This window comes from Cinclus cinclus, chromosome 8 (genome assembly GCF_963662255.1).
Source record: "Cinclus cinclus chromosome 8, bCinCin1.1, whole genome shotgun sequence".
Taxonomy (NCBI): domain Eukaryota; kingdom Metazoa; phylum Chordata; class Aves; order Passeriformes; family Cinclidae; genus Cinclus; species Cinclus cinclus.
In genome coordinates this window covers 29,665,244-29,691,895 of record NC_085053.1, presented here as the reverse complement: position 1 = coordinate 29,691,895, position 26,652 = coordinate 29,665,244, and the positions used below count along the sequence as shown (strand labels likewise).

General features: G+C 47.3%; 1 protein-coding gene across 1 annotated transcript in view; it reads right to left on the bottom strand.

The window, feature by feature from the left end:
* Window positions 1–24,826, bottom strand: part of SGIP1 (SH3GL interacting endocytic adaptor 1) — a 48,900-nt gene extending 24,074 nt beyond the window's left edge. Inside the window, exons 1-11 of the mRNA XM_062497952.1 lie at window positions 24,817–24,826; window positions 14,307–14,370; window positions 11,060–11,084; window positions 8,334–8,390; window positions 7,955–8,009; window positions 6,676–6,851; window positions 4,767–4,778; window positions 4,305–4,316; window positions 3,763–3,787; window positions 2,450–2,501; window positions 1,543–1,628 (exon numbers count right to left, since the gene is read on the bottom strand). Of these exons, the coding sequence (XP_062353936.1) occupies window positions 1,543–1,628; window positions 2,450–2,501; window positions 3,763–3,787; window positions 4,305–4,316; window positions 4,767–4,778; window positions 6,676–6,851; window positions 7,955–8,009; window positions 8,334–8,390; window positions 11,060–11,084; window positions 14,307–14,370; window positions 24,817–24,826 (574 nt within the window). The remainder of the gene's footprint in view (window positions 1–1,542; window positions 1,629–2,449; window positions 2,502–3,762; window positions 3,788–4,304; window positions 4,317–4,766; window positions 4,779–6,675; window positions 6,852–7,954; window positions 8,010–8,333; window positions 8,391–11,059; window positions 11,085–14,306; window positions 14,371–24,816) is intronic.
* Between the last annotated feature and the right edge of the window lie 1,826 nt (window positions 24,827–26,652).

Sequence of the window (26,652 nt, the reverse complement as noted above, 5' to 3'; positions counted from 1 at the left end):
AAACAGGGGGTTCTGCAGTGGTGGGTAATTAAAATCCTGTCTGATTTTGGAGCAGGACGTGCAATTAGTTTGACACTTATGCTGCTTGACAAACAAAACAATGCCCAGGATGGATCTGGAGGCTTATTATGAGAATGAAAACATTGCATTGATGGCAAAAGTGGTCCTGGAATTTTAGGATATGCAAAAAAAAAAAAAACAAACCAACAAACAAAAAAAAACACCCCCAAAAAAAATCAACAAAACAAAACCTCCAAGTAGTAAAATTAAAAGATTATCGTATTCCCAGGGAAGAAAGGAGAGGGGAAAAAAAAGGATATTTTTATATCTAATTTAGATTTGTTGGAGTTTTCTGTGCAGGGAACTGCTTGCAAACATTGCTTTGATTGAAAGAATTAAGTGGAGTCGTTAATGACAGGACATAACGAGGCAGTGGCCACTCCCTGAGGTCCTGAAGGAAAAGATCTCTGGGAAGAACCCACTCCAGGGCACGAATGGAGCTGGTTTTGGGGAAAACAAGTCCTGCAAGGTCCCTGGGCTTTGGGGAAGCTGGGGAAAATCAGGTTGGGAAGGAAGCAAAGTGTCTCTGTGTTAAACAAGGGGAAAAGAAAGAAGAAAGGAAGAAAAAAAAAAAAAAGACATTTTTGAGGTGGCATTTCTTAGGAATGGAGGGGGGCAAGGTTTGTCCAACAGCTCCAGAATCCTGGATGGAGTTAACCCTCCCTGCTCCAGGGTGATGGTTTGTTGGAAAATCCCGAGTTTTGATATCCTTGAGCTGGTCCCTGTCAGGATCTCTCCCAGACCCCTCAATTAACTAATTGACTTCAGCACTTCTGTTTCTACCCAGCCTGAATTAACCCCTGCCTGGGCTCCTTCCTCCTCCAACAGGAGGGATGGGAATTTCCTGGGAATTCCCTGGGAATCAGGGAATTGTCCAGCTGGGAAAAACCCCCAGAGCCCATTGAACCCACCCTGACCCTGTCCCCAGATCCACACACAGGGCTTTGAAATCCCTCCAGGAATGGGGACTCCCCCCCTGCCAGGGCTGGACAACCTTCCCGTGTTCCTGCCAGGAGACGCCACCACGGCCCCAAAATCATCCTGTCACCAAACTCCCTCTCCCAGGTCCCCAAATTCACTCACCCTGGCCCCAAACTTCCTCTCCCAGGTCCCCAAACTTGCCCTGGCCCTAAATCACCCACCCTGGCCCCCAAACTCCCTCACCAGCTCCCCAAATTCCCTCACTGTGGCCCCAAACTCATCCCGTCACCAAACTCACCCACCAGGTCACCAAAATCCTTCACCCCAGCCCCAAACTCACCAGGTCCCCAAACCCTCTCAACTAGGTCCCCTCGCCCTGTCCCCAAACTCACCCGCCCCAGTGCCAAATTCACCAGGACCCCAAACTCACCAGCTCTCCAAACTCTCTCACCCTGGCCCCAAACTCAACTCCCTGCCCCCAGGGCCCCCCAAACTCCCCCCAGGGCCCCCCAAACTCCCCCCAGGGCCCCCCAAACTCCCCCCAGGGCCCCCCAAACTCACCATCCAACTTCTGCTCCTCGAAGGCTGACTCCAAGGGTGGCCCAAAGAGCGGGGCCAGCGCTGCTGGATCCTCCCCGGGTTTCTTGCTGTGGGGTGAGAGGAACACGCAGCAGCCGTGAGAGGCAGGTTTGTGCTCTCACCCCCTCTTTGAAGCAAACACTAATATTTTCAAGGACTTTTTTTTTTTTTTTTAATCCCAGACCAACGAGGAGCTGGCCAAAAGCAGGATTTGTGTTTCCAAAGGGAAAGGAGAAAAGTGGCACCACAAGGTTGGCTCTGCAGCTGCTGGGTTGCTTTAGGATTACTCAAACCTTCATGGAAAAGGATTTAAAAAAAAAAAAAAAAACAAACAAAACAACTTGAGATCTGGGACATGCTCTGGGTCCAACACACGTTGAGTTGAACCCTGGAGCTGCACAGGGCCCATTCCCAGTGGGATTTGGCTTTATTCCATAAAAACTTGCATGTTTGCTGTCCTAAATGAGTACATCCCCTCCAGAGCTCGGCCAGCTCTCCGTCGGATCAGGCTCAAGGTGGCTTCCAGGGAAGGACATTCCAGGGAATGTCCTTGGAGCCTTTGGTGGAGAACAGGGATGGACACTGAGCATCCCAACCACCAGCAGCTCCTCAGTCCTGCCAAAATCCCAGCACGGTTTTGGTTGGGAAGATCTTAAACCCCACCCAGTGCCACCTCTGCCATGACAGGGACACTTCCCACTGTCCAGTGCTCCGACGTCCAGCCTGGCCCGGGACACTGCCAGGCATCCGGGGCAGTTTCTGTGGGAATTCCGTTCCTCCCCCATCCCAATTCCTTCCCAATGTCCCGTTTAACCCATCAAGCCCAGTGCAAATGGGAACGTTCCCAGCCCACACTGGGATGAGGAGCCTGAACCTTGGACAATCCCACCTGGTGGGGTCTGGCGTGGGGGTGGAGCGCCGGGGCCGGGTGATCTCCTCACCTGGGACAGCACAGACACGGATCAGAGTCATTCCCATCCCACTGATCCCCCACAGCACAGACACGGATCAGAGTCATTCCCATCCCACTGATCCCCCACAGCACAGACACGGATCAGAGTCATTCCCATCCCACTGATCCCCCACAGCACAGACACGGATCAGAGTCATTCCCAACACAGACACGGATCAGAGTCATTCCCATCCCACTGATCCCCCACAGCACAGACACGGATCAGAGTCATTCCCACCCCACTGATCCCCCACAGCACAGACACGGATCAGAGTCATTCCCACCCCACTGATCCCCCACAGCACAGACACGGATCAGAGTCATTCCCAACACAGACACGGATCAGAGTCATTCCCATCCCACTGATCCCCCACAGCACAGACACGGATCAGAGTCATTCCCATCCCACTGATCCCCCACAGCACAGACACGGATCAGAGTCATTCCCATCCCACTGATCCCCCACAGCACAGACACGGATCAGAGTCATTCCCACCACAGACACGGATCAGAGTCATTCCCATCCCACTGATCCCCCACAGCACAGACACGGATCAGAGTCATTCCCAGCACAGACACGGATCAGAGTCATTCCCAGCACAGACACGGATCAGAGTCATTCCCAACACAGACACGGATCAGAGTCATTCCCACCACAGACACGGATCAGAGTCATTCCCACCACAGACACGGATCAGAGTCATTCCCACCCCACTGATCCCCCACAGCACAGACACGGATCAGAGTCATTCCCATCCCACTGATCCCCCACAGCACAGACACGGATCAGAGTCATTCCCACCACAGACACGGATCAGAGTCATTCCCACCACAGTCACGGATCAGAGTCATTCCCACCACAGACACGGATCAGAGTCATTCCCACCACAGACACGGATCAGAGTCATTCCCACCCCACAGCACACCCCTGGCAGAGATGGGGGGGGGTCACACCTGGTGTCCCACCCACCCATCTGTGCAGATCCCAGCAGGAAAAATCCACTTTTAATTCACTTTATTTCTGTAGTTTTTTTCTCAGTTTATTCCCCTGCACTGCTGCAGGGATCCCAATGATGTCCCCATACCCTTCTCCAAGGAAAGTTTTTGGGAGCCACCAGCTCTGCCAGGATCACTTTAAACACAAAAAAACCCAAAAAACCACAAAAAACCCCACCCTCACTCCTTTCCCCTCTGCACTCTCCAAAACCCCTCCCGCAGGTGCAGTGAGTGTTTTTACAGGAGATACTTACTGGATAAATTCCTTTTAATCGTCCCCTGGAAGGAGAAACACAGGGATAAGTGGATGGATGGCAGCTGTCACCCCAGGAGCAAAGCAGCCCAGCAGAGGTGGCAGGAGGGGACATTTCCTGGAGATGGCTGAATATCCAGGGAGCAGAAAACCCTACAGAAAACCCTACAGAAAACCCTACAGAAAACCCTACAGAAAACCTGAGCCACCTCTGGCGGCTCTGCCTTCAGAGCCGTCCCAAGGAATTTAAAACCCCTCTGGGAATGGAATCCCAGCACTGCCATGGGCAGCTGAGCCAATGGAAAATCCAAATCCTCCCAACCACGGGATTTTGGGATGCCCCAAAGCAGAGTGGGATCTCCAGGGGTTCCCATCACTGAGGACCCCTCTGTGTTATGGAGGTCCCACCATGGCTGGGGTGACACAACGGGGTGTGTGACATTTCTGGCAGCTGTCCCCATGCCCTGTGCCCACCCCAGAGTTCAGGATGGGCAGGGACCCCATTCCCAATCCCATTCCCAGACCCCAGTCCCATGTTCTTACCGGGCTGCGCCGCTGCGGTCAGCGAGAAGGGGAGAGAAGAGACACCTGGTCAGAGAGGGACAGGTCAGCACCCCAAGGTCCCCAACAGCCACCACCCCTTTGGGGTCACCCTGGGAGAGCCCCCCAGATCCTGGGAAATGGGGGGGATTTCCCCACTGGAAGCTGAGTTCTCTTGGAGAAACACATGGATGGGTTTCCTGCCTTCTCCTACCTTTAGGATCCAGGTGAAACCCTTACACACCTTGTCCAAATCCTTGGACACAAACTCCACCCCCAAAGCCTGGCTCTATTTTTACACATTCTATTTTAAAATGCTCTAAGCCAGCGATAAAGGAAATTAAACTTCATCCTAGAAGGGCAGGATTTGTTATTTGCTTTTGGCATTTCAGCTCTACAGGCAGGATAAGAGCACACAAAGCTGGGTTAAAATTATTTCCAGGAGATAAAAATTGCATTTCTTACCGGACTTTTCCTCTAAAAGAAGGCAGAGAGAGGCGGGGGGGGGGAAAAAAGAGAGAATGAGAAGGTGAGGGATTTCTTTATAAAGAGGAATGGAAGATTTGTGTCAGGTTAGAGACAAAGCAGAGGGACAGGAGTGCTCCAGCTTCACCCATCCAGGGGGAGACAGCATTTGGAAACATAAAAGTTGTGTCTGAGCCATCTCAGGGAAAGAATTCCATCGTTTTATCATTACATTGGTAAAACACAATGGCCATTCCCAGTCTGCTTCTTTCCCAGTTCAGGCACCGGAACTCCCAGTCCAGAGGGCTGGCAGTGACCATGACTACGGACACAACATCTGGCACAGCTGTGGCTGCCCCTGGATGCCTGGAATGCCCAAGGCCAGGCTGGAGCAGCCTGGGATGGTGGGGATGGGATGGGATTTCAGCTCCCTCCCAGCCCAACCCATGGCATTTAGGATGTCCCTCCCAGCAGGGATGTGGTGCTGGAGCAGGACTTTGAGGTTGGTTTGGCAGAGAAGGAAAGTCCAGGACAAGGGCAGGGCAAGCTGGAATTCCTGTCAGAATTCCATTCCTGGGGATGCCAGATTCCTGCCCGGGGCTCTGCTGCCTTCCAGGATCCAGAGCAGCTGCACTCCCTGGTCCATCTGCTCCCTTTGGCTCCGCATGGATTTGGGATCCTCCTGCCCAGCCTGGCAGGGCCTTTTCCAGGAGCACATTCCAGAGGGAGGCTCCAGCCCCGGGGATCACCCCAAGGCACAGCAGTGCCCCCGTCCCACCCAGAGCCAAATCCCCCAGCCCACCCCACACCGGGATCCTCCTCACCCCTTCCCAAACCCCCCAACCTCAGCAGGAAAGCATTGCAGAAAAAAAGGAGACAAAAATCATATTTGGTATAATGCGCATTCCACGAGAATTTGGTTTTCCTATTGCTATTATCATTATCCAAGTGTTCATTTTTAGGTCAGATTTCCCCCTTTTTTTCTTTCTTCTTTCCCAAAGCACCCAACTGCCCTTTCTAATCCTGGAATGCCAACAACCAGAAACTCCCTGCTTGGGAAGCAGAAACAAAACACTCAGATTTTATTTCAGTTTGGCTTGGAGAGCCACTGACACCTCAGATCCAGGTTATTTATAAATCATGGAAAGCTTTGTCTGGGAAGTCACTAAAGCCCACACTAAAACCTCCTGAGAGCCCAGAATCCAATTTTATCATGGCTGAACAGATTGGGATGAGCCATCAGGAATCTTAACAAGCCTTAAGAAAACCAGAGGGGGGATGGGTTTTATGCCAGGATGGACTAGGGAAAAATGACATTTCCCTCCAGGAACCTGGATTCACCTCCAGGGTGAGAAACATCCATCAAAAAACCTATGGAAAATCCCACAGATTCTTCCCTTGGTTTGGGAATTAAGGTAAGACCCTCCAGGAACCTGGATTCATCTCCAGGGTGAGAAACATCCCTATAAAATCCCATGGAAAATCCCACAGGTGGATTCCTTGGCTTGGGAATCAGGGTAAGACCCTCAAGGGAATCTGGATTCATCTCCAGGGTGAGAAACATCCCTATAAAATCCCCTGGAAAATCCCACTGATGGATTCCTTGTATTGGGAGTTAGGGCAGGACTCTCAATGGTGATGATTGAAAATCCCCCTTGATGAAAATTCCCCTTTTTCCTCATTGAAAAAAATGAGAAGAAGAGAGAAAAAAAAATAAAAATCAGTGAATGATACATTTTGATCTCCTTTATGAGCAGGAAAGGGGATTTTTAAAATGCTTTAAACCAAAAAAAAAAAAAAAAAAATTTAAAACCAAGAGGAACATCAACTCCTGCCGAGTTTGGGCTGATCCCAGAGGATCAGCACTGCCCTGGGAGCTGGGGAAGGGTGGGAAGAGGGGAGGACTCACCACGGGGGATGGGGAGAGGGCGATGTTGCCCACGGAAGCCTTGAGCTCGTCCACGGTGGCCGCGCTGCGCAGGACGTCCTTGGCTTGCAGGGGCTTGATCTTGATGTTGAATTTCTTGTGCGCCTCCTCCTCCTCCTCGGACTCGCTCGAGGAGTAGAAGTGCTTTCCTTTGGTAGGTACAGCACAGTTAAGGAATTTTTGGCTCCGTGGCGTTCCAAGAGCGGGGATTTAGGGGGGGTGTCCTGAAATGCTGATCCCAAATAAGGGGCAGGAAATCCCGAGCTGGGGATGTCACTGCTGCACCCCGAGCTCAGGAGCTGCTGTTCTCAGGGTAAATCCAGCCCAGGGCTTGTATCCACGGCTGAATTTCATGGAATTGTTCAGGCTGGAAAAGCCCCATGAGCACTGCCCCGTGTCCCCCAAGTGCCACATCCACAGGGATTTTAAATCCCTCCAAGGATGGGGGCTCCACCACTGCCCTGGGCAGCGGCTCCAGTGCCTGCCCAGCCTTTTCCATGGAGGAATCTTCCCAAATAGCCAATCTAAACCTCATCTGGAACTCTGACCCCACATAAGGGGCAGGAAATCCCAAGCTGGGGATGTCACTGCTGCACCCCGAGCTCAGGAGCTGCTGTTCTCAGGGTAAATCCAGCCCAGGGCTTGTATCCACGGCTGAATTTCATGGAATTGTTCAGGCTGGAAAAGCCCCACGGGACAATCGGGTGCAGCCATGGCCCAGCACTGCCCCGTGTCCCCAGGTGCCACATCCACAGGGATTTTAAATCCCTCCAAGGATGGGGGCTCCACCACTGCCCCAGTGTTTTCCATGAAGAAATTTTCCCAAATATCCAACCAAAACCTCCTCTGGAACGTGAGGCCGTACCCTCTCCTCCTGTCCCCGTTCCCTGGGAGAAGATCCCAAATTCCCCCTGGCTGTTCCCTCCTTGTCAAACACCAGGAACTCCTCCCTGATCCCCCTTTTCTCCAGGATCATCATGTCATGGACGTTTTGGTCTCCATGGAGCATCCCATGGGATGTTCCCCCACTCCTCATTTCATGGCAGTGAATCCAAGACAATCCAAACACCTCAGGCAATTCCCTCGGGAATTCAGCTTTATCGGTGGAGTGCCAGCTCCAAATGAAGATCAAAAGGTGGAAATAAACAACAATAATTAATAATAAATAATAATGAAATAAAAAGAGCCAGTGGCCTGCCTGCGAACCCCAGCTCCTGTCACGGGCTGGAACCCAAGAGGCAAAGCCAAAACCAAAGGATATATCCTGGTTCCTCGGGTCGGATGCTGTATCCCTCCTCATCCAGCTCAGGTGAGTTCTAGATATGGGGAAGAAAAAAAAAAAAAAAGGCAGGAAAGTCAGGAATGTTAATTCCTGGAAAGCTGGATGTCCTGCACGCAGAGAGCAAAGGGCACCTCAAATCTCAAATTCCACAATTAATTTTGCAGAAGGAAAGGTTTTAATCCTTGTTTATAATTCAAGGTTTCCTCTGGATGAACTGCCAGAGCTCTCCAGAGTCACCTCATTCCTGGGAATTCTGCTTGACCTGCAGGTGTGGAACTGGTGTCTGGACAGAGCTGATTTCACCCAAAGAGCCCAAAATGAGCGTGGGAACAGCCTGGGATTCCCAGGGGACACTTACATATCTGTCCCAGTCGATCTCTGCATAAAATCCATTTGGGGCTCCGTTGGTTTTCTTCTGGAAAGGAAAAATTCCCGTGGTTGAAATGGAGGAGGCAGGAACTCAGCACATTCCCCACCTCCGGAATTCTCCAGCCCAGCGAGATGGAAGGAGGGGGATTTTTTTCTTTTTTTTTTCTTTTTTTCTTTTTCCATATCCATCAGGTGGACACCCAACATTCCCTCGGGAGAGGTGAGGAAATGTTCCTCCTGTACTGGGATGTTGGGAGCATCGGCCGAGCAGGGAAACCCAACGGGAAATATTTCCTGGGAGATGAGCAAACCCCTTCCCCAGAAAGGGCAATCCCAAGAAGGGTCCAGATCCCATTATCCCTCGTGCCAGGCTCTGTGAATTCGGGAGGGAGCAGCGGGAAGGGTCTGGGATGAGTCCATGCCATGGAACACCAAACAAACACAAACTGCTGCTCGGGATCGAGGGAATTCTGCTTGGAAGAGGCTCCAGGTATCCATCACCTCAGGAACCCTTTTCCTGCCTGGCTCTGGGCACCCAAATCCCACTGCCACCGTAATTTTGGGTTCCTAAATGGGATAATCCAGCTCCCCTGAGCTTCCAGAGGGAGCATTCCCATCCCAGCTCCCTGCCTCACCTCCACATCCCTGCCCAAGGATGGAGCAGCTTCCCTGGGAGCTCAGCTGTGGGAAAACCTCCCCTGGATTCAGTTCTCTGGGAACTCTGGATGCTGCTCCAGGGGATTCCTGCTTTTCACCCATCCACTTGTATTTCACCCCAAAATTTGTATTTATGTTTCCACCAACCTGGCTGACCTTACAGGGTTTTTCCTCCACTCTGGACTCCAAAACTGAGGCTAACTCCCTGTTTTCCACACCCCTGAGCCAAGCCCAGTTTTCCTTACCCCGTTTTTATTTCCTCCTTCCTGCGTGCCCTCGGCTTTGCTATTGGAAGTTGGATCATTGGGATGAGGGCTGGGCTGCTGCAAGGGTGGGGGGGGCGGCAGAAAAAGGGTTAAAAATGTCTGCTCCTCGCTTGGTTTTTTTGGCTTTTCTTTTTAGATGCACAAATCTAACTTTTAGGAACTAGGGAACACGGAAAGGGAAGCTGGGCTGTGGCTCCACCAGGATTAAAGTTGATTTTCCTCTATTCAGCAGTCAGGATTCTCCCCAAAAATCACCTGGAAAAGGGTCTGGAGGATGAAAAATTATATTTAAAATTATATTAAATGTCTTCATCTGCAACCCCTCTGCCACAATCACCTTCACCAGATTCATTTTAGTCCCTAAAAATTGCATTTCTGCATCCTTGGAGAGGACACCTGAGGTCCCCGTGCCCACACCTGGCAAGGAAAATCTGCCCGTGGGATTTCTGTGGGAGAGGGAACAGCCTGGGGATGTTCCCTGGATAATCACAGAATTAATTAAAGTTGGAAAAAACCTCCAGGATCACCAGGTCTGAGCTGGGCCACATCCAGGTGTTCCTTGGACACCTCCAGGGATGGGGACTCCAAACCTCCCTGACCTCCCTTTCTGTGGAGAAATTCCTCCAGGTATCCCACCTGAACCTGTTCTTCATTCATTTATCCCACCTGAACCTGATAGTTATTAATTTATCCAACCTGAACTTGATAGTTATTAATTTATCCAACCCAAACCTCTCCTTTATTAATTTATCCAACCTGAACTTGTCCTTTACTAATTTATCTAACCCAAACCTGTCCTTCATTAATTTATCCAACCTGTAGCTATTTATTAATTTATCCAACCCAAACCTGCTATTTTTAATGTATCCAACCTGAACCTGACCTTTATTATTGTATCCAACCCAAACCTGCTATTTATTAATTTATCTAACCTGAATTTGTCCTTAATTAATGTATCCACCTAAACCTGTCCTTTATTAATTTATCCAAGCTTTTGTTTATTTCTTTATCACTGCTGAATAGAGCCCTGCTGAAGGCACCACCTTTGCTTTAATCTCTATTTCCTAGCAAGCAGCTTAAAAACACAGGGAGGACTCAAAGCTGAGGGTTTTGGGTCAGACTGTGGGGAAAACTAAAATTATTTTTTGCAAGGAGCAGCTTGACCCTTCAAATTTTTAGGTTTTTTTTTTTTTTTAAAGACATCCCAGCGCTGCTGTCCCTGCTGAGCCTCCCGATGGAGGCTCATCTTTATTTTGAGGTGAAATCCTAAAATCTGGATTTCCTGAAGAAATAAAGCCTAGTCTGAACCCAGCTTTTTTTTTTTTTTTTTTTTTAATATTAAACACTAAAGGACACAAAGCCCATCTCTAGCAGGGATATTTCAGTCTAACATCAAGAATAAAAGCAGCAGTCATTAAAAAAGATAAAATACATAAAACCAAAACCGCAAACATCTCCTTCTTTTCGGGTTAATATAGAAAATAAAAATAAAGTTTGGAAACAGCTGCTCTGGCAATTTCCCCCTGAACTCCTCAGGCAGCAAATCTGACCCAAGCCAGTTAGCAGGAGTGGAAACGAGGATGAGGAGCTGGGCTTTAGCAGGTCAGCTGCTCCCTGGATCTCCTCAGGTCTCCCTCTGTTAATATTTTTTATTAAAAAAACCCTGGAATTTGCCTTTTTTTTTTCCCCCATGGATTTTTACGTTTATTTTCTATATTAAACAGAAAATTGTCCCCAAATGCTGGTGGGTGGTGGAAGGGGAGGCGGCACTGGAGGGCTGGGCAATACTCACGATGCCATCCCTGTCTGGTGACCCTCTGGAAAGAACAGAAAAAAAAAAAAAAAAAAAAAAGGAGCTCTGTTAGTGCCCAATTAACTCGTGGATATTGTTGTTTTTTTTTTGTTTTTTTTTAATGCATTCAGAAAAAACTGGAATTATGACACTATCAGCACACCTGAGTTACCTGCTCCTCCCAGAACCCACGCAAAGTCACAGAATTTTTTTTTTTTTTCCTTTTTCCTCCCCGGTGTTATCAGGCGATAATTTGGAGGTTTGTAATAAAATGTAAATAAATAAACCTAAGTAAATAAAAGGTTCCTGCTGCTGCCGGGGCTGGCACTGGCCCAGCTGGCTCCTGCAGCCATCCCTGCCCAGGAGACACAAATCCCATCTGCAGGAATTCCCAGGCCCTCGTTCTGCCAGGATCTGGCCGGATGGGTCGGGAAACTGCTGAGGCTGCCCAGGGACCCCAATCCCCGAACTGCTTTTATGGGATTTGGGACCTGGGCTGGGTCACAGCAGCTCCGCAGCCACATCCCAGCACTGCCCAGGGATTCAGGGAGCTCAAGTGTCCGTGGAATCGGGATGGGCTCCTGCAGCTCCCGTGCATCCCGAGATTCCTGCACGGCCAGGGATGTGCCATCACATACAGCGTGGATAAAATGTGCCACACCTGACTCAGAAAACCTGAGAAAACCAGAATCCCTGCTGGCAGCCCCTTGGCTCCATGGGGAATGACGTCCCTTCGAGTTTTCCAGTCCATCCGTGCTCCTGTCCCACCTCTTGGCACAAAATCCCTGAAATCCTTTGGAAGAGGCACAAATCCTTTCTGCCGTTGTGTTTCCTCCTCACTTTGTGACACGCAGCACAGGGGATGTCACCTCCTGATGCACTCTCCCCAGCAGCTCCAGCAGAACCATCCCAGACCCACCAGCAGCTCCAGGAGCCCCAGCCTGGTGTCCTGGAATGTGGTGGCAGCAGATGCCACTGTCCCTCCTTTCCTTCTCCCCATCCCAGCCTCTTCTTCCATTCCAGCCCGGGCTTCTCCCGTTCCATCCCTGCCTTCTCTCCCACTCTATCCCTGCCTATTCCATTGTTCCATCCCTGCCTTCCTTCTCCCTCTCCAGCCCCTCCTTCTCCCCTTTCCATCCCTCCATTCTCCTGTTGTATCCTCGCTTTCTCCCCAGTTCCATCCCTCCTTTCTCTCCCACTCCATCCCTACCTTTGATCCCTCTTTCCATCCCTGCTTTCTTCTCTGTTCCATCCCACTCTTCTCCTGCTCCCATCCCTCCCTGTTCCACTGCTTCATCCCTGTCCCTTCTCCCCCGTTCCATCCCTTCCTTTCTTCTCCCTCTCCAGCCCCTCCTTCTCCCCTTTCCATTTCTCCCTTTGTATTTTTGTTCCCCCCCACTCTTCTCCTGCTCCATCCCTCCCTATTGCCCCGTTCCATCCCCGTTCCTTCTCTCCCTCTCCATCCCTGCCCCTTTTCCCCCCGGCTCGCTCCATCCCCGCTGCCCGCAGGGATTTGGAGCGCTCCCAAAGCCCTTGGGGCCGTGACCGCGCCGTGCCCCCGGCCGTGCTAATTACTGCTGCTGCTAATTACTGCTGCTGCTAATTACTGCTGCTGCTAATTACTGCTGCTGCTGATTACTGCTGCTGCTGATTACTGCTGCTGCTGATTGCAGCGTCCTCCGGTGGCCTCTCCGCGACCTCCGCAGCGCCCTGGGATCCCTCCCGGGATGGAGCCCTGGAAATCCCAGCGCTGGGTAAAGGCAGCCCCCAGCCCCGGCTCCAGAGATTTTTCCAGGAGGAGAAGGCGCAAAGGAGCCTCCTTCCCACCCAGCTGGATAAATTATGGATGAACTCACACCCAGCTGGAGCTCCCGGCTGTCCCGCAGCTCGCTGGGTGGATGCCACCATCCCTGGGGACACCTCGGGGCTGCACATCCCTCCTTTGGGATGTGCTCCGTGTGCTCCGTGCTCTGGGTCTCTCTTTGCAGGAGGAAAAGCCCAGCAGAGATTCCAGCGCCACCAGGCCAGGCCTGGGATCTGTCCCTTGGCGTGGGAAACATCCAAACAATTCCCACCGGGACAGAAAACAGCTCAGGGAAACAAGTCCGAATGGAATTAAAGGAGAAACCTCGGAGTTTCTCAGAGCAGAGCTGCACAGGGGTCCCTGCTGCCTGTCCCTGCTGTCCCCAGGACGTGGTGGCACAGGGTCCTTTGCCACAGCACTTGGGGACACCCACCCCAAAGGCACAGCAGTGCTGGATGACAATTATGGAATTGCTTGGGTTGGAAAAGTCCTCTGAGAACATCAAAACCAACCCTGCCCAGCACTGCCAAAGCCACCACTACCCCGTGTCCCCAAGTGCCACATCCACAGGGATTTTAAATCCCTCCAGGGATGGGGACTCCACCCTGTACCTGTGCCAGGGCTGGCCAGCATTTCCATGAAGGCATTTTCCCAAATATCCAATCTGAACCTCCCCTGGCCCAGCCTGAGGCCGTTCCCTCTGCTCCTGTCCCTGTTCCCTGGAGCAGATCCCAAACACCCCCGGCTGTCCCCTCCTGTCAGGGACTTGTGCAGAGCCACAAGGTCCCCCCTGAGCCTCCTTTTTTCCATCTGAGCCCCTTCCCAGCTCCCTCAGGAATTCTCCAGCCCTTTCCCAGCTCCCTCAGGGATTCTCCAGCCCCTTCCCAGCTCCCTCAGGGATTCTCCAGCCCCTTCCCAGCTCCCTCAGGGATTCTCCAGCCCCTTCCCAGCTCCCTCAGGGATTCTCCAGCCCCTTCCCAGCTCCCTCAGGGATTCTCCAGCCCTTTCCCAGCTCCCTCAGCCTCTCCTGGTTCTCCAGACCCTTCCCCAAACCAGGCTCAGCCCCCACCAGATGTGGGATGAATCCCCTTCCAGATGCTTTCTGGGAAGCAAAACCCCAGGTGCTGCACCAAAACCTGCACCAACATCCCTGTAAGTGGAATTTGCATCCCTGAGGAGCTCTAGGGACCGCTTTGTGCAGAGATCAACCTGCTCAAACCCCCAGCACTCATTTTCCAGCAATCCCCCAAAATGAAGAACTCTGCAGCCGCCCCGAGCAAATCCCACATTTGCTGGAATTTCAGGGGGGAAAAAGCCGGAATGTTTTTTGCTGTTGTCCAAAGATAACAACGGCCTGGGATGCCCCAAATTATTCCTGCAGCTCCTGCCTGCACAGGAAACCAAAGCACGGAATTAAAAATCCATGAGCTGGGCTCAACTTACGTGGAATCAGTGTCCTTTTCTTTCTTGCGTATCCCAAAGGCCTTCCTGGTACGTTTTTTCAATCCTGAGGGTGAAAGGAACACCAAGAAAAGGACAAGATGAGTAAAACACCTCCGGAAAATCCTCCTGAAGGTTCCTCATTCCCTTCATCTGGAAGAGCCAGAGCCAAGGGATCGCAGAATCCCAGAATTCAGGAGCTGCCAAGAGGTTGTGGGGATATTTATTTCTGACATTTATTTATTATTTATTAACTCCTCCCAGTGTGTGGGACTCGGTTATTGCCCAATTAATATTTATTTCACAGTTAAATATTTATTTCCCAGTTAATATTTCCTACTCCATATTTGTTTCCCAGTTACTATTTCCCAGTTCAGGTTTTTTTCAGTTATTTTTTCCCAGTTAACATTTCCCACTCCATATTTCTTTCACTATTATTATTTCCCAGTTAATATTTATTTCACGGTTATTATTTCCCACTCCATATTTATTTTCCAGTTAATATTTTTTCCCAGTTAACATCTCCCATTTAACATTCTTTTTCACAGTTAATACTTCCAGTTAACATTTCCCACTCAATATTTGTTTCCCAGTTAATGTTTTTTACAGTTAATATTTATTTCACAATCAAATATTTCCCACTCCGTATTTATTTCCCAGTTAATATTAATTTCCCACTCTGTATTTATTTCCCAGTTAATATTATTTCCCACTCCACATTTATTTCCCAGTTAATATTAATTTCCCAGTTCACATTCCCCACTCCACATTTGTTCCCCAGGTAATATTCCCAATATTTCTGCCTTACTGACTCCCTCCTTTCCCGTGCTGTTTGTGGGCACTGATGGAAAGAGGAAAATCCCTCCTGGGTGTTAAAACCCAGTTCAAACCCTGAGCTTGGCTGTGCTCAGCACTGGTTTTTATCTGCACAAAACCTGGGACCGAGGATTGTGGAGCCAGATGGGAAATCCTGGAATTCCAGAGCAGCCAGCACAACCCTTGGAAAACAGAGCAGAGTGGGTTTCTCCAAGTTTTCCCTCCTTTTTTTTTTTTTTTTTGGAGAATTCCAGGATGGTTCAGGCTTGGATGGATTTTAAAGCTTGTCCTGTTCCCCACAGGCAGGGAAATCTCCCCCTGTCCCAGCTTTTCCAACCTGTGGGATCCACATATTCCATAAATTCCTGAACCCCACAAGCTCATCGTGCCCCGTTCCTGGATGGCTCCGCTTTCCCAAATCCATCCTTTTTCCCCATCCCCGAGGCTCAGGTGAGTCCTTTAAACCAGAAATATTCCCATTAACCTCCCCTCCTGGAAAATCCTCATCCTGCAAACCCCAAAAGGCTGAAACCCCCCCAGGACTGAGTTGCTGTTTGGTCTCCTCTGAAGCAAGAACCCAAAAATCTGTTCCTGAATCCCAAAACGCTCTGAGCAGCTCGGTTACGTAAGAATTCCATCTGCTGGGAGTGGGGAATCGGGGAAATTTGGGAAAGGGAGAACAAAAAGGAGCTCTGCCTTTGGAGCTGAACCTCCCCCTCCCAAAAAAAAAAAAAAAACAAAAACAAAAACCCACCCTGGTCCCCTCAAAGCGAGGGTGACCCCACAAAGGGACACAGCTCAGAGGGGGACAATGCCAGGAGCGCAAATCTCCCCGGCGGGAATTTCTTCCTTTCCTTCCTCCCCGGCGGGAATTTCTTCTTTTCCTTCCTCCCCGGCGGGAATTTCTCCCCCATCCCGAGGGGCAGCGTTGGGATTTTCACCCTCTGCTCCTCAATCCCTGACAGGAGTTTTTTGGTTTTTTATTTTTGGGTTGAGGAACCCTAAGCCCGGTCCTGGCAAGACTCAGCTTTATAAAAAGAATCAAATCTTTTGCGCAGAGGTCAGAAATTCCACGTGGACTGACTGGAATTCCCTGGGCTGGAGATTCCAGGGCTGCCAGAACCATCCCTGGCGTTCTCACTTCGAACACAAAAACCTCTCCAATTCCAGGGCATTATCCACCTCTAAAATCCCCTTTTTTTCCTCCCGCCATCCGTAAAAATTCCATTTGGCAAACACAATTTACCGTTGAGCACTGCCAAACTTTCTATGTTTTATTCTTAAGAAGAACCAACATCATTTTCTGCACCAAAAATAAAATAAAATAAAAATAAAAAATAAAATAAATAAAATAAAATAATAAAAATATAAAAATATAAAAAATAAAATAAATAAAAATAAACAAAAAATAAATAAAAATAAATAAAAATAAATAAAATAAATAAAAAATAAAATAAATAAAAAATAAAATAAATAAAAAATAAAATAAATAAAAAATAAAATAAATAAAAAATAAAATAAATAAAAAATAAAATAAATAAAAAATAAAATAAATAAAAAATAAAATAAAGTAAAATAAAATAAAGTAAAATAAAATAAAGTAAAATAAAATAAAGTAAAATAAAATAAAGTAAAATAAAATAAAGTAAAATAAAATAAAGTAAAATAAAATAAAGTAAAATAAAATAAAGTAAAATAAAATAAAATAATTTTAGGAGCAGACCAACCCCATTCTCCCAAATCCAATCCTTCACCCTCCACCCCCCCCCCCCCCGGGTTGTCTCTGGACACCCAAATATTGATTTTTAATTTTAAATTTAAGTTTTAAATATTGAGGGGAAAAAAAATATTCACTTGGGAGCTTGGAACTCGTAAGGAAAATGCCTCTCTAAGGAAAAAAAAGAAAAAAAATAGCATTGGTGCTTTTTGTGATGATTAAAGTAAAAATATATATATATATCTATAAAATTAAAAAAAAAGTTGAGATGAGTTCTACTTCATCTGTGCACAGAGATTTAAATTTATCTATTCCTAAAACGTAACAATTAAATTTATCTATGGCTGTGCCAGGCTCAGGAGCAGGGGAAGGAGGAATAAGGAAAAGGAAAATGAAATAATTCCTTCGGAATTCCTCAGGTGAGCCCAGAGATGTGGGAACCCCAAAGGAAGAACAAAATTCCTCCCTGAGCTCGGCACAGCAGAGCTCCTGAAACCCTGGGGAATTCCCAGAGGGAAAAGTCTCGCAGTAAACTGAATTCTCAATTCCATTTGAAGTCGGATTTTCAACTTGAAATTCAATTTTAAACGGAATTTTGAAGCAGGGAAAAGCCACAGGAGGCCCTAAGCCAACATCTCAATGTGGGGTCACCCCAAAACTCCCCTGCAGCAGCCTGGACGCCACATTTTGATATAAAAAAAGGACATTTCTGGTCCTTGGCACACCCCAAAATCCTCAACTGCTTCTCCCCCCAAAGCCAAGCCCCAGTGACCACCTTGCTGCTGTTTTAATTTTAATTTAATTTTCTTTTTTTTTTTTAAACGATGATTTTCCCGTGGAATTTAATTAATTAATGCCATTCCTCAGGTATTTTTTTTTTGTTTTTTTTTTGCTCTGGGGTAACCTGAGTCCTTCCACACGACATCAATATTTTAAAAATTCCTTCATTCCCAGGCCCAATTCCAGATCCTGTTCCAGAGAGGAAACCCCAGAACAACAGCACCCAAATCCTGGGAATGGGATTGAGGCACAAATCCTTTGAGATTGGCCATGGATACAGGAAAAAAAAAAAAAAAAAAAAAGGAAAAAAAAAAAAAAAGAAAAAAGAAAAAAATCTTGGAAAATTTGGAATGTTCACCTGGAGAAGGGAAGGATCCAGGAGAGATGGAGAGGGATGGGATGCAGGGAATGGTTGTAAAGAGAAAAAAATGGGAATTTGGGATGGAATTCCTGCTGGGATGGAATTCCCAGAGAAGCTCCTGGAATTGTCCCAGGTCAGGTTGGGATGGGGTGAGTGGAAAATAAAATAATCCCAGGATTTTATGGTGAGTCCTACGCAGGTTTACAAGAGATTGTTGGTTTTGGAAAATGGGGGGGAAAAAAAAAAGGGGGGGAGGAAGGGATTTAAAAAAAAAAAAAAAAAAAAAAAAGAAAACAAAAACGGGAAAAGGGATGGGGAAACCAAAAACGGGAAAAGGGATGGGGAAACCAAAAACGGGAAAAGGGATGGGGGGGGGAAAAAAAGGGAAAAGGGATGGGGGGGGAAAAAAAGGGAAAAGGGATGGGGGGGGAAAAAAAGGGAAAAGGGATGGGGAAACCAAAAACGGGAAAAGGGATGGGGAAACCAAAAACGGGAAAAGGGATGGGGAAACCAAAAACGGGAAAAGGGATGGGGAAACCAAAAACGGGAAAAGGGATGGGGAAACCAAAAACGGGAAAAGGGATGGGGAAACCAAAAACGGGAAAAGGGATGGGGGAAACCAAAAACGGGAAAAGGGATGGGGGAAACCAAAAACGGGAAAAGGGATGGGGGAAACCAAAAACGGGAAAAGGGATGGGGGAAACCAAAAACGGGAAAAGGGATGGGGGGAAAAAAACAGGGAAAAGGGATGGGGGGAAAAAAACAGGGAAAAGGGATGGGGGGAAAAAAAAAGGGAAAAGGGATGGGGGGAAAAAAAAAGGGAAAAGGGATGGGGGGAAAAAAAAAGGGAAAAGGGATGGGGGGAAAAAAAAAGGGAAAAGGGATGGGGGAAAAAAAAAGGGAAAAGGGATGGGGGGAAAAAAAAGGGAAAAGGGATGGGGGGAAAAAAAAGGGAAAAGGGAAAAGGGATGGGGGAAAAAAAAGGGAAAATGGAAAAGGGATGGGGGAAAAAAAAGGGAAAAGGGATGGGGAAAAAAACGGGAAAGGGGAAAAGGGATGGAAAAAAACAAAAAAGGGAAAATGGATTTCCAATTAAAAAAAAGGGGGGGATTTCCAAATTAAGAAATGGGGAGAAATAATAACTGGGGGGAAAGAGAGGGGGGAAATTAATAATAATAATGGGGAAAGAAATGGGGAAAAATAATAATAATAATAATGGGAAAACGGGAAAAAATGGGAAAACCAAGGGGGGATTCTCCCCTCCCTTGCCAGGTTTGGAGCATCCCAAAATTTCCAGGTCACTGCCTCGGGCTCTGCATTCCCCTCCTTGGCCCCCGTTCCTTGAGCTTCCTCCTCTCCCACCCCAAACTGGGATCAGGATTCCTGCCACAAATTCTGGAAAATTCCCGTTTTCCTCCTCTCCAATCCCAAAATTGTGTTATTGTGTTGGGATTCCTGCCACAAATTCTGCATAAATCCCATTTTCCTCCTCTCCAATCCCAAAATTCAGTCAGGATTCCTGCCACAATCCTTGGATAAATCCCATTTTCCTCCACATTCCTCCTCTTCAATCCCAAAAATTCTGTTGGGATTTCTGCCCCAAATTCTCCATAAATCCCATTTTCTCCCTCTCCAATCCCAAAATTCAGTCAGGATTCCAACCACGAATTCTGGATAATTCCCATTTTCCTCCATATTCCTCCTCTCGAATCCCAAAATTCTGTTGGGATTTCTGCCAAAAATTCTGCATAATTCCCATTTTCCTTCCTATTCTTCCTCTCTAATCCCAAAACTGGATCACTATTCCTGCCACAATCCCTTTGTAAATCCCATTTTTTCCCCATATTCCTCCTCTGCAATCCCAAAATTCAGTCAGGATTCCTGCCACAAATTCTCCATAATTCCCATTTTCCTCCTCTCCAATCCCAAAATTGGATCAGGATTCCCACGATGAATTCTCCATAATTCCCATTTTCCTTCCTATTCCTCCTCTCCAATCCCAAAATTTTGTCAGGATCCCTGCCACAAATTCTGTATAAATCCCATTTTTTTCCCATATTCCTCCTCTGCAATCCCAAAATTGGATCAGGATTCCCATGATGAATTCTCCCTAATTCCCATTTTCCTCCTCTCCAATCCCAAAATTGGATCAGGATTCCCACGATGAATTCTCCGTAATTCCCATTTTCCTTCCTATTCCTCCTCTCCAATCCCAAAATTTTGTCAGGATTCCTACCACAAATTCTGCATAAATCCCATTTTTTCCCCATTTTCCTCCTCTCCAACCCCAAAACTGGATCAGGATTCCTGCCACAATCCCTGGATAAATCCCGTTTTACGCCACCAACACTTGGGGCAGGTTTTCCACCCCATCCCCGTTTTTTAGGGAATAAAATCCCACCCTGGGGGAGGTCCAAGGTGAGCAGCCCCTGACTTCACCTGGAATTCTTTTTCCCACAACCCTTAAAATCGGAGTGAGGCCGGTGAATCACGCAGGAAATCCCAAATTCCTGCGTTTGGGAACCAGCTCCAGATGCCCAAGGGCACATTTTAAATTGGGGAGGAGGAGTTTTGGTTTGTGGGGCTTTTGTTGTTTTTTTTTTTTTTTAAAGTTTTTTTTTAGCATGTTTTGAGTTTTTCCCCCAGATTCTGCCAGATTTTATTTTTTTTTATTATTATTATTATTATTTTAGGTTTTCCCACATTTATTTTCCCAAATTTCGCCACACTTCTTTTGGGTTTTCCCTTTTTTTTTTTTTTTCAACTCCCCAAACCTGAGAGCTCCAGAGCTTTTCTCTTCCAAGGCCTCGTTTCCACAAAATTCCTCCTTGACAGCTCAAACCCTCCTGAATCAGCTCCCCAAAAACATCCCAAAAGTCTTTATGGACATTTTTGGGTTTGACAAGTTGTGGGGTGTCCCCAGCCCATCCTGGGATACAGGAGGAGCCAAATCCCTGGATCAGCCTCAACATTTCTTGGCTTGGGCATGGAAAAGTAGGGAAAAAAAAAAAATTTAAAAAAAAAAATCTTCTCTACATCCTGAAGAAGTTATTTCCTTCCCAGTTCTGCAGAAAATTCCAGCAGCTCTGGAAAAAAAAAAAAATCCAACATTGGATCCTGGGATTCCGAGCTCAGCCGTGGATTTCTGACCAAACTCTGGAAAATCCAGGTCCTGATTCGATGCCCTGGGAATTTTTTGGGGTGGTTTTCCATCCCTGACTGAATTTATGATTTCTGTGACATTTCCATCAAACCTGCCGGCGGCTTGCTCAAGGAAAAACTCCCAAATTTTCCTCCTCAAACAAAACCCCAAATTTGCCCCCTCAAGACTGAACCTCAAAATTTTCCTCCTCAAATCCAAATCCCCAAATTTCCCCCCCCCAATCAAAAAAAATCCCAAATTTTCCTCATCAAGCCCAAAACCCCAAATTTTCTTCTTCAAATAAAACCCCAATTTTTTCCCCCTCAAACCCAAACCCCCGAAATTTTCCTCATCAAGAGTGAACCCTAAAATTTTGCCCCTCGAATCCAAACCCCAGAATTTTCCCCCTCGAATTGAGGAAGTTCCACTCTCCCACAAATCCAACCAATTTCCAACTATTTCCAAACAAAAAAAAAAAAAAAAAAAAAAAAAATCCAGAAATTATTTCTAATTTTCCAACTGCTGTTCTAGGTTTCCAACTATTTCCAAATTTTAAAAAATCCTGGAATTATTTCTAATTTTCCAATTTATTTTCTAAGTTTCAAGGTATCTCCAAATAAAAAAAAAAAAATCCAGAAATTACTTCTAATTTTCCAACTGCTGTTCTAGATTTCCAACTATTTCCAAATTTAAAAAAAAAAAAAAATTCCAGGAATTATTTCTAATTTTCCAACTGCTGTTCTAGATTTCCAACTATTTCCAAATTTTAAAAAATCCTGGAATTATTTCTAATTTTCCAATTTCTTTTCTAAGTTTCAAGGTATCTCCAAATAAAAAAAAAAAATCCAGAAATTACTTCTAATTTTCCAACTGCTGTTCTAGGTTTCCAACCATTCCCAAATTTAAAAAAAAAAAAATTCCAGGAATTATTTCTAATTTTTCAACTTCTGTTCTAGATTTCCAACTATTTCCAAATTTTAAAAAATCCAGGAATTATTTCTAATTTTCCAATTTCTAAGTTTCAAGGGATTTCCAAATAAAAAAAAAAAAAAATCCAGGAATTATTTCTAATTTTCCAACTGCTGTTCTAGATTTCCAACTATTTCCAAATTTTAAAAAATCCTGGAATTATTTCTAATTTTCCAATTTCTAAGTTTCAAGGGATTTCCAAATTAAAAAAAATATTCCAGGAATTTTTTCTAATTTTCCAACTGCTGTTCTAGATTTCCAACTATTTCCAAATTTTAAAAAATCCAGGAATTATTTCTAATTTTCCAATTTCTAAGTTTCAAGGGATTTCCAAATAAAAAAAAAAAAAAATCCAGGAATTATTTCTAATTTTCCAACTGCTGTTCTAGATTTCCAACTATTTCCAAATTTTAAAAAATCCTGGAATTATTTCTAATTTTCCAATTTCTTTTCTAAGTTTCAAGGTATCTGCAAATAAAAAAAAAAAATCCAGAAATTACTTCTAATTTTCCAACTGCTGTTCTAGGTTTCCAACCATTCCCAAATTTAAAAAAAAAAAAAATTCCAGGAATTATTTCTAATTTTTCAACTTCTGTTCTAGATTTCCAACTATTTCCAAATTTAAAAAAATCCTGGCATTATTTCTAATTTTCCAATTTCTAAGTTTCAAGGGATTTCCAAATTAAAAAAAAAAAAATCCAGGAATTATTTCTAATTTTCCAACTGCTGTTCTAGATTTCCAACTATTTCCATATTTTAAAAAATCCAGGAATTATTTCTAATTTTCCAATTTCTAAGTTTCAAGGGATTTCCAAATTAAAAAAAAAAAAAATTCCAGGAATTACTTCTAATTTTCCAACTGCTGTTCTAGGTTTCCAACTATTTCCAAATTAAAAAAAAAAAAAAAATTAAAAAATTCCAGGAATTATTTCTAATTTTCCAACTTCTGTTCTAGATTTCCAACTATTCCCAAATTTTAAAAATTCCAGGAATTATTTCTAATTTTCCAACTGCTGTTCTAGGTTTCCAAATATTTCCAAATTTAAAAAAAAAAATAAAAAAAAATCCAGGAATTTTTTCTAATTTCCCAACTTCTGCTCTAGGTTTGCATCGACCACTCGAGGAACGTTTCAAGCTGTTGAATAATTCACTTTTTATGATTGCTATTTTATTTTTTTCCCTTTTTTTTTTGGTTTTCCATGCACGCCTGGGTCATGGCAGGTGATTCCACCTCTGCCAGAGCCCAAATCCCAACCTCGAATCCATCTCCAATGTGGCCAAATCTCCTGCCAGGCCAAAAAATCCTCAAGGAATAAAACCAAAACCAAATTTAAAAAAAAAAAAAAAATCACCCCAAATCCCAAAACAACCTAAAAAAAAAAAAAAAAAACCCAAAAAACAAATGTAGTCCTTCCTCAAGCAGCCTCCAAACAGAATCGATAACTCAAACCAAGGCCTACAACAGGAAAAATTCAATTTTTCCGTATTAATTCTCCTGGGAACGTTGGGAGTTTGGTTTTTAATGGCTTTTTCCCCGCTCCTGTCGTGGGATGGCTTTGATGTCACGGGCTAAAATTAAAACCTCATTTTGCTCGTGATCCTCATCAGCACCAAGGAAAGCAGGGAAGGATTTTCCCGGGATTTTAAAGGATGACAAAACTCCATTTCTTCACAGCACAGCATCCAAAAACCCCATCCCAGGAGAGGCCGCTCCGTGTGGAATTTCCCGTTCAGGAAATGTTTGGAAACCCGTAAGAATTCCATGGATCCCGCGGCCTCTCCGGGTGAAAATGCCAAATTTTGGGGATATTCCGAAAAAGAACCCAATTTCTGCCTGTCATCCCGGGAAGCTCCCTGGATTGGAAGAGGCTCCACCGAGCCAGGCCCTGCTGCTGCCACCAAGGGGCCAGAAATCCCCAGAAATCCCCCAAAATTCAATATATTCTGCTCCTGTCGGCCCTGGAGCATCCGTTCTGCTGAAATATAATTAAATCCAAGACATCCTTTTCCCTGCATCCTGCTCCCAGAAGGAATTAAAATTATAAATAATAAAGGAGAGCTTTACATACGGCCGAGACAGACGACAGAGGAAAAAATTCCTGTCGTGCCCAGAGGCTTTTCCCACACAGGATCAGACACAGCTAACCCTGAAGCATCCTGTGCCTGGAGCCCATATTCATCTTTTTTTTTTTCTTTTTTTTTTTTTATGCCAAGAAACCCCGATCCAAAATTTCCTCCTCTTTCCCCGGACGTGCATTTCACGGCAAGAAAAAAAAAATAAAAATAAAAATAAAAAAAAAAATAAAATAAAAATCAGCTCAAGTTCCAATCTCCTCGCTCCCCCACTGAAATGATGCTCATCCATCCAAGGAAAACCGCACACCCCCAGCTCCGTGCAGCACGGCGGGGATAAAATAAGGATTTCAGGGTTTAAAATCCCGATGGATGCAGCCGGTTCCGGGCTGGAAGAAGCGGCGGCTCCGTGGAAAACCGGGAATTCGCAGAGCCCGAGCTGCCTGCACAGGGCTGGGCACGGAATTGCAAATAAACCCCATGGGCTCGGTATTATTTTATCGCCGGGCTGCTCCTCGGCAGAGCCGCGGATTAGGGGCAGGGCAGGGCGGGACTGAATTGTTATTCATGTTATTATTTCATTCGGGAAAGGATAAAAAAATCCAACACCCCCCCCATCCCCGCGGAGGAGGAACGCGCCCGGCTCATCACCCACCTTCCATCATGGTGGCAGAATTGCATTCCTTAATTTCCGAGGAGCCTGGGAAATAATTAAAAAAAAAACAAAAATAAAAAAAAAAAAAAACAAGCACGGGAGAACACGATGCCCGGTGAGCTCGGCGTCAGCGCTTCCCAGGCGGCGGGGAGGAGGATGAGGGTGAGGAGGAAGAGCCGGGAATGCCGCGGCTACGGGCAGGCCACGGATGCTGCTGCGCCTGTATCACCTCCAGGACGGCGCGGCGGAGGATGCTCGGAGAAAGGGAGGACGAGGCGGGCTCGGTGCCTCCCGCCCCGCACTCCTCACATGCGCGCTCGCTCCCGACACACCCCCCGGGAACGCTCCAACCTATTTCCCAGATTTTTTTATTTTTCCACCCCCCCCCCCCCCCCTTTTATTTATTTTTTTTTATTATTATTTTTTTTCCCCACCCTCCCCACCGCCGCTTTCCCCAAAAGCAGAACCCCAGTGTCCGCACCTCGTGACGCACTTCCCTCCCCTCCCTTAATCCTATTGCAGCCCGATTAATTCCCGGCTGCTGTCAGATTAGGAGCGTGCGGGGCTGGGAATAGGGGGAGCAAAAAAAAAAAAAAAATAAAATAAAATTTAAAAAAGGGATCAATCCCGGCTGGATAAGGCAGCGGAGCAGGGGATGCGAGCTGGGCAGAGCCGGAGCCTCTCCCGCAGCCATCCCGGGGACAAATCCATGGCTGACGTCACGGCGCCAGCAATTAGCCCCGAAAGGAGGATGCGGGAGGAATTTCTCCCCGACTGCTTCCAACAGCGCCCGGGAATTAATCTCGCATGAAGGGAAAGCGGAGCGGGGAACAAAAGAGGACGGGGAGGAGGCGGGGGGGGATGAGAGCGCTGAGACCGCGCTGCGCCCGCGGCCCCCCCGGGGATGCCACCGTGCCCCGTGTCCCCTCATGATGCCATCCTGTCCCCTGCGGTGCCACCGTGCCCCGTGTCCCCTCATGATGCCATCCTGTCCCCCTGCAGTGCCACCGTGCCCCGTGTCCCCTCATGATGCCATCCTGTCCCCTGCGGTGCCACCGTGCCCCGTGTCCCCTCATGATGCCATCCTGTCCCCCTGCAGTGCCACCGTGCCCCGTGTCCCCTCATGATGCCATCCTGTCCCCCTGCAGTGCCACCGTGCCCCCTCATGATGCCATCCTGTCCCCCTGCGGTGCCACCGTGCCCCGTGTCCCCTCATGATGCCATCCTGTCCCCTGCGGTGCCACCGTGCCCCGTGTCCCCTCATGATGCCATCCTGTCCCCTGCAGTGCCACCGTGCCCCGTGTCCCCTCATGATGCCATCCTGTCCCCTGCGGTGCCACCGTGCCCCGTGTCCCCTCATGATGCCATCCTGTCCCCTGCGGTGCCACCGTGCCCCGTGTCCCCTCATGATGCCATCCTGTCCCCTGCGGTGCCACCGTGCCCCGTGTCCCCTCATGATGCCATCCTGTCCCCCTGCAGTGCCACCGTGCCCCCTCATGATGCCATCCTGTCCCCTGCAGTGCCACCGTGCCCCGTGTCCCCTCATGATGCCATCCTGTCCCCTGCGGTGCCACCGTGCCCCGTGTCCCCTCATGATGCCATCCTGTCCCCTGCAGTGCCTCCGTGCCCCGTGTCCCCTCATGATGCCATCCTGTCCCCCTGCAGTGCCACCGTGCCCCGTGTCCCCTCATGATGCCATCCTGTCCCCTGCGGTGCCACCGTGCCCCGTGTCCCCTCATGATGCCATCCTGTCCCCCTGCAGTGCCACCGTGCCCCGTGTCCCCTCATGATGCCATCCTGTCCCCTGCGGTGCCACCGTGCCCCGTGTCCCCTCAT